The sequence below is a fragment of the Gekko japonicus genome, unplaced genomic scaffold (genome assembly GCF_001447785.1).
Source record: "Gekko japonicus isolate JY-2015 unplaced genomic scaffold, Gekko_japonicus_V1.1 scaffold3083, whole genome shotgun sequence".
In the NCBI taxonomy this organism is placed as follows: domain Eukaryota; kingdom Metazoa; phylum Chordata; class Lepidosauria; order Squamata; family Gekkonidae; genus Gekko; species Gekko japonicus.
In genome coordinates, this window is record NW_015164293.1 from 52,666 (window position 1) to 60,460 (window position 7,795).

The 7,795-nt window shown below is 50.7% G+C and overlaps 1 protein-coding gene across 1 annotated transcript in view; it reads right to left on the minus strand.

The window, feature by feature from the left end:
• Window positions 1–301: 301 nt before the first annotated feature.
• The window catches only part of SPEF1 (sperm flagellar 1), a 35,100-nt gene continuing 27,606 nt past the window's right edge, over window positions 302–7,795 (minus strand). Inside the window, exons 6-7 of the mRNA XM_015408787.1 lie at window positions 5,060–5,156; window positions 302–409 (exon numbers count right to left, since the gene is read on the minus strand). Of these exons, the coding sequence (XP_015264273.1) occupies window positions 302–409; window positions 5,060–5,156 (205 nt within the window). The remainder of the gene's footprint in view (window positions 410–5,059; window positions 5,157–7,795) is intronic.

The window sequence follows — 7,795 nt, forward strand, 5'->3', positions numbered from 1 at the left end:
CGGACCCGGGGCTTTCCCCAGACCGTGCTGTGTCTTGCAAAACCCAGGAGGACACGAGGTTCCCAGCGCCTGGCTCCGGCTGGTTCTTTTATCTAGATTTCCCCAAGGACTGTGTCTCCCCAGCACCTCCTGGGCCGCTCTGGAGAGGTTATGCTTTCTCAGTTGGACCTGCCGGGCTTTGTATGGGTCGCCTCCCTGGAGTTGGAAGGCAGCCGCTTGCTTTGGAAGAAGAGGGGGCGCTCTTGGGCGAGAGGAAGGCCTAAAGTCATCCTAGCTGGGCGGGCACCTGAGCCGGATTCATTCACTTCCGTTTCTGCTCCGCCTGCTGCAGCTTCCGGGAGAGGTTGTCGATGCGGACGTTCTTCAGGTGCAGGAGGTGCTCCAGCCTGCGGATCTTCAGCTGCAGGATCTGGGCCGAGGGGAGACAGAAGAGAACGCATTTCTCAGGGGTCCCAGCCAACGTTCCCTCTAAGCTGTGGGGTCTTCCAAGCAAAAATTCTACTCTGTGAGCCGCTGGCGTTAAAGTTGTGAGCAAGCGATTTGACTACTGCATCAATTAGTCTGCTCTGGAGCCCTCCTTCCTGAGCTAAGACAAAAATGTGCGAGCCAGAGGCTAAAAAACTGTGAGCTAGCTCACACTAACACAGCTTAGAGGGAACATTGGACTCCCAGCAGCCTCCTGGAGGAGCGGGGAGGGCGTGGGGAGGGGGGAAGGCAGGCCACCGAAATGCATTGTGTTGGTTCCTGGGAAACACTTGGGGCGATTCTGCATCTGGCCTTCGCTCCACATTTTCTCAACACTGCGGGGAAAGGTGCAGCTCAAAACCACATTCAGATACTTCGGGGCAACGCAGTATTGACTGCAAAGTCACCCCTGAATGGCCATAAATCTATGCAGAAAGTACCATAGGATCCAGTGATCAAAGAAAGGGAAAGCGGCATGCAATGCAGAGGGGGAATGTCTGCTCCAACGTGGGTTTCGTAAAACAATGGAGGGAAACGCCAATGCAGGATTGCCCTTGGTTAACATAAGAACATCAGAGACGCCAATGATGGATCAGGCCAAAGGCCCATCCAGTCCAACACTCTGTGTCACACAGTGGCCAGAAATACCAGGGGCCATCAGGAGGTCCACCAGTGGGGCCAGAACACTAGAAGCCCTCCCACTGTTGACCCCCCCCCCAAGCACCAAGAAGACAGAGCATCACTTGCCCCAGAGTCCCTATCTATACCTTGTGGCTAATAGCCACTGATGGACCTCTGCTCCATATGCTTATCTAATTCCCTTTTGAAGCTGTCCATGCTTGTAGCTGCCACCACTTCCTGTGACAGTGAATTCCAAGTGTTAATCACTTTTTGGGTGAAGAAGTACTTCCTTTGATCCGTTCTAACCCGACCGCTCTGCAGTTTCATGGAGTGCCCACGAGTTCTTGTATTGTGAGAAAGGGAGAAAGGTACCTCTTTCTCTACCTGCTCTTTCCCATGCATAATCTTATAAACCTCGATCATGTCACCCCTCAGTCATCGTTTCTCCAAGCTAAAGAGCCCTAAGCGCCTTAACCTTTCCTCATAGGGAAAGTGTTCCAACCCTTTTATCATTCGAGTTGCCCTTTTCTGCACTTTCCCCAAAGCTATAATATCCTTTTTAAGGTGTGGTGACCACAACTGCACACAGTTTGGCTAATGGGCCATCTCAGACGCACAGAAGCTCTGTGTAGAGATGAGGGTGGGATGAAGCACAAGCAACCTTCAAAGTGCTGCTACATCCCCTCATACCCACCTAGCTATGTACCAAACCTTCTCCATGTTCCTTCCCCATTGGGACAGGGCCTTCTCTGTGGTGGCTCCTAGACTCTGTAAAGCAGGATTATTATCTCCCTGTTGTGAAGTACAGTTTGGCTTTTGGGTAATGTTTGATGTTACTGGTAGGCAGTGTTCCCTCTAAGCTGAGTTAGTGTGAGCTAGCTCAGTTTTTTAGCCTCCGGCTCACACATTTTTGTCTTGGCTCAGGAAGGATGGCTCCAGAGCAAACTAATTTATGCAGTAGCCAAATTGCTCACTCACAACTTTAATGCTGGTAGCTCACAAAGTAGATTTTTTGCTCACAAGTCTCCACATCTTAGAGGGAGCATTGATGGTAGACATTCCTGCACTCTGTGGGAGAGGATGAGATTGCTTTTATGTATTTGTATGATTTTATATGATTTTATCTTACTGGATATTGGTTATACTTTTGTGTGTGTTCAGGGGTCATTTCCTGCAGGAGCGCACAGGAGCAGAGCTCCGGCGGTAAAGAGCCCAGGGGGCGGGCACATGCAACAAACCCCGCCCCCTGCTCCCAGCAGCCCTCAGTCAGAGCAAGAAGCAGCCAGGTAAGCTGCAGAGCCCCCTCTGCCCCCCCCCCGGTCCAAAACAGTCCAGTGGCACCTTTAAGGCCAAGTTTTATTCAGGTACAAGCTCTCCCTCCTCAGCGAGGACAGATCTGCATGTCCCCCCCCCAATAGCTAGCAATCCAAAAGAGTCCAGTGGAGCCTGAGCGGTGGGTGTTGCCTTCTGACACACTTCTGGTGAGGTCAGGGGGTGTGGCATATGCAAATGAGTTATGCGTTATGCTAATGAGCTCCTGCCCCTCTTTTTCTACGAAATGACCCGTGTGTGTTTCTAGTGGATATCATCGATGCATGTGTTTTAATTGTTGTAGTTGTTGACTGCTAGAAGCTGCTTTGAGCTCTTAGCCAGAGAGAAGCAGTGGAGGTGGTGGCAGCTACAAGCATGGACGGCTTCAAGAGGGAATTGGATAAACATCTGGAGCAGAGGTCCATCAGTGGCCATTAGCCACAAGGTATAGATAGGAACTCACAGGCTGGGGCAGGTGATGCTCTGTCATTTTGTGCTTGGGGGCAACAGTGGGAGGGCTTCTGGTGTCCTGGCCCCGCTGGTGGAGCTCCTGGTGGCACCTGGTATTTTTGGCCACTGTGTGACACAGAGTGTTGGACTGGATGGGCCATTGGCCTGATCCAACATGGGCTTCTCTTATGTTCTTATATCTGGGGCAAGGGATGCTCTCTATTCTTGGTGCTTGGGGGGGGAACAGTGGGAGGACTTCTGGAGTTCTGGCCCCACTGCTGGACCTCCTGGTGGCACCTGGTATTTTTGGCCACTGTGTGACACAGAGTGTTGGACTGGATGGCCCATTGGCCTGATCCAACATTGGCTTCTCTTATGTTCTTATATCTTACTGGGGCAAGCGATGCTCTGTCTTCTTGGTGCTTGGGGGGGTTGGGCAAGAGTGGGAGGGCTTCTAGTGTCCTGGCCCCACTGGTGGACCTCCTGGTGGCACCTGGTATTTTTGGCCACTGTGTGACACAGAGTGTTGGACTGGATGGGCCACTGGCCTGATCCAACATGGGATTCTCTCATGTTCATAAAAATGAAATAAATTAACAAATAAAACAAAGAGGGTTTTGAACCTCCTGCCCTGCTCTCTGGGTCCCACGCCTGTTGCTGGTTTGGCACCCAGTTCAAACTGCCCTTTCCCTGGCAAGCATTTGACTGCCTCTGGCCTCTGACTTGTGTCTGGTGGTTTCTCCAGGTTCTTTGTGCTTATTTTTTAAAGATCAGGTTACGGGAGATTGGTTTTGCTTTGCTTTGAAGAAGAAGAAGAAGAAGAAGAAACAGGAGGAGGAGGAGATTGGATTTATACCCCACCCTTCACTCGGAGTCTCAGAGCGGCTTACAAACTCCTTTCCCTTCCCCTTCCCACAACAGCTCTGACAGAACTACGGCTTGCCCAAGGTCATCCTGCAGGTGCAAGTGGAGGAGTGGGGAATCAAACCCGGTTTCCCCAGATTAGAGTCCGTGCACTTAACCACGTCACCAAACTGGATTTTGCATCTAGTTTCGTGTCCGTGCACATATATACAAAGCAAGGTAATTTTGTAAAAAGCCAAGTAACATTGAAAGGAAATATGCTCCTGTATTATTGGGAATGTGTCTTGAAAAACTACAGGATTGCCGCTAAGTCGGCAGCAACTTGATGGCGCTTCACACACACACACACACACACAACTGGGAATGGCTTTCTCCACCCGGGTTTCCATACTGGACGGTGAGCAAAGCTTCTTGCTTAGTGATCTCTGATGGTCGGTGGTGACTCGGAACCACTGGCATTGGGTCACATTCAGCTTACTTGGGCACAATCCGGAAAAAGCACTTTCGGAAGTTAAAGGTGGGCAGAAGGCAGAAGCCGCCTTTCTGATCCCCGAGCCCTCGACTGAGGTTCTCGGGATGGCTGTTCCCTGCCTGCCTGCTTCCCACCCTCTAAACCGGCACAGTTTAAACTCCACTTTATTACACCGCAGTACGTTTGAGGGATGACCTTGTCGATGCTTGTCCCCTGGAACTGCCTGTCACTTGAGAAGCAGCGTGTGCAAAACAGCCAGACAGAGTAGGCCAGCAAGGTGGTGGTGGGGAACAGGGGTCATTTCCTGAAGGAGCGCATAGGAGCGGAGCTCCGGCAGTAAAGAGCCCAGGGGGCAGGCACATGCAACAAGCCCCTCCCCCTGCTCCCAGCAGCCCTCAGTCAGAGCAAGAAGCAGCCAGATAAGTTGCAGAGCCCCCCCCCCGGGCCCCCAGTCCAAAACAGTCCAGTGGCACCTTTAAGACCAAATTTTATTCAGGTACAAGCTCTCCCTCCTCAGCGAGGACAGATCTGCATGTCCCCCCCCCAATAGCTAGCAATCCAAAATAGTCCAGGGGCACCTTTAAGACCAAGTCTTATTCAGGTCCAAGCTCTCCCTCCTCTGTGAGGGCAGATCTGCACGTTCCCACACACACACACAATAGCTAGCAATCCAAAACCGTCCAGTGGAACCTGAGCGGTGGGTGTTGCCTTCTGACACACTTCCGGTGATGTCAGGGGGTGTGGCACATGCAAATAAGTTATGCTAACGAGTTATGCTAATGAGCTCCTGCACCTCTTTTTCTACGAAATGACCCCTGGTGGGGAAGCAAAGCTGTGCAATTCCCGGAAGGAGAGAGGGAAACAAGCGGCCCTTACCTGGACTGTCTCCTGGCACGCCAGCAGGGCCTGCTCGCGTTCGGCTAAGTGGAGGCGCAAGGTGGAGTCCGCGTGCCCGAGCTGTCCTTTGTTCCCCCTGGAGGTGAGGAACATCCCGACAGTCAGTTTGGTCAAAAGGACTGGGCAACCCCTGCAAGCCACCTTCCTCCCTAGGAAGGGCATCCAGCCGCCTGGCTCCGTTGGACAAAGAGCCCGGATCCGACAGAATTCATAAAATCATAGAATGTTAAAGAGTGGGAAGGGACCTTGCAGGTCATCTAGTCCAACCCTCTGCACTCCGCAGGAGCATTAAGGCAGCTTTTCTGGGGGGGGGGGCTCATGAGGAGGGCACGGAGGCAGCGGCCTCCTTTCCTGTGGTCTGTTCCCGGCTTCTAGGGCTCAGAGGAAGACTGCCTCCGTCCATGGAGGCTCCACATGTCCGTCTTGAACTGCAGACCTGTCCTCTGTGAACTCCCCCGCGCCTTTAGAGCCACGCACTCCCAAGCCTTGACACAATTCCAGTTTGGCCAGGGATCCTGGAGGTTTTTTGTCATTTTCTGGCCGTGGAACTCAGTGGTCACTGCGGGTGCGGAGGGGGAGAGTATTTGTGGATTCCCTGCATTGTGCAGGGGGTTGGACTAGATGACCCCGGAGGTCCCTTCCAACTCTATATGATTCTATGAATTCCCACCTGCTGCAGGAAGGGGTGCCAATCACCAGCCCCACCAGACTCTGGGGTCCCAGCAGGGGATGATTGGAGGGTCGTGATTCAGCCGAAACGTACAGAAACTAATAGATCTGCGTCCCATCGGAAGACTTCTTGGGAACCTTCAAGGGCTACAACCGAGGGAAAGTGGGCTACCAGTGGGAGAAGTCCCCCACCTCACCCCTGTCCTTCCATCCGGCCCTGCTCATCTGTTCCCCTTTTCTAATCCGCCAGACCCCCTCTTTCCTCTTCCTGCTCTAAAAGTCATACAAAAAGAGTAAATTTATATGACAAGAATAACAGAGGACCACATGTATCAGTAAAACCAGATTACATCATATAATGTACAGGTCCATGACTAGTGCAAGTCCATAAATGGTACACAGACAAAATGCAAGTCCACAAATGGTACACAGACAAAAGACAAAAGACGATTTTGATCTTCATTTGGATAGCTCTTCTTCAAGAAGTTCACACTACTTCATAAAGCACTCATAACGTACAGAAGACTTTAAAATGGTAGAAGGAAAAACCCTTAGCACAGCACTCACAGTGTATAAAAGCCTTCAGGCCAGTATTACAGGAAAAAACTCAATCCTATTATAATCATTCAATTATAATGTGAGCGAGCCATTTGGCTACTGCATAAATTAGTTCGCTCTGGAGCCCTCCTTCCTGAGCCAAGACAAAAATGGGTGAGCCGGAGGCTAGAAAACTGGGAGCAGGCTCACACTAACTCAGCTTAGAGGGAGCACTGCCTACCAGTAACACCCACAAGCCATTATAATCATTCAAAGCCGGGCACCCGATCAACAATAGAACAAACTCTCCAATAGTCGGTAAGCCTCCTTTCCTCCTACCATTTACTCTTTTTGCATGACTTTTTGAGCACTTGTGGTCTGCGTTATTTGTACAGTGCTTGTTTGCTTTCCATTAAAAAAACAACAACCAACAATCTGAGGATCTGTTGGGGGTAGAGATATGAAGGCCTGGGGAAAAAACGGAAAATTTCGGGGGGGAAATGGTTTTTCCCCGTTTTTTTCCTGAAGATTTTTTGTTTTTTTCCGAAAAATTGGAAAAATTGAAAAAAGAAAAGAAAAGAAAAAAATGATTATGGAACGTTTTATTTTAACATGATGAATAAAATATTTTAACACAAGGTGTTCAAATATTTTCCAAATCATTTCTAATATATATATATATGGTATCAGATTGATCTAATTTCTGTGCACTGAGGACAAGCAAGTCCTAGGTTACAAACTGAACTCTCCAATGCAAGAACAAGATGCATTTCTTCCTTTAGGAGGTGCGATTGTCACAAGAAAATAAAAAGGTTTCAGTTTTGTTTTTGCATGTGGGTGGGTATTCTGTTTGTAATAATTGTTTGGATACACTATATTTTTAATATACTAGTTGTGATAATTTCATGCCAAATAAAAATGTCCATAGTCATATTTTCTGTTCCTAAAGTAACAGAATGACTTTCAATCTAGAAAAAACAAAAGAAATGCTAATGTAGCATTTTTTTCAATTTTTCCGAAAATTTCCATTTTTTCCCGAAAAAAAACGGGTTTTTTTCCGAGCTTCAAAATTTCCGGAAATTTTACATCTCTAGTTGGGGGGCTCCAACCCAACATGGCACCAGCAGTCACGGACCACGGAATCTGGCAGTCAAAGGCCAGCGGAGGAGGACTGGGCTGGCTGGAATGCCATCCTGCTTTAGTGCCACCCAGGGCCGGCCAGAGGTTGTCCTGCGCTCTAGGCGAGCGCAGATGCCAACTTCCTGGTGGGGCCTGGAGACCTCTCTGCCTGAACCAGGCTGGGAGGGTCACCCAGCTGCCGCTCGCTTCCCCCCCGCCGCCGCCCGCTTCCCCCCTGCCACCGCCGCTGCTGCTCGCCTCCCCCCCTGCTGCCACCGCTCCCCTCCCCCCTTCCCGGCCGCCGCCGCTGCTCGCCTCCCGCCCGCCTCCCCCCCACCCCTGCTGCAGCCTCTCTGCCAGGCGAAGAAGCCACGGGGGGGGGGGGGGGGG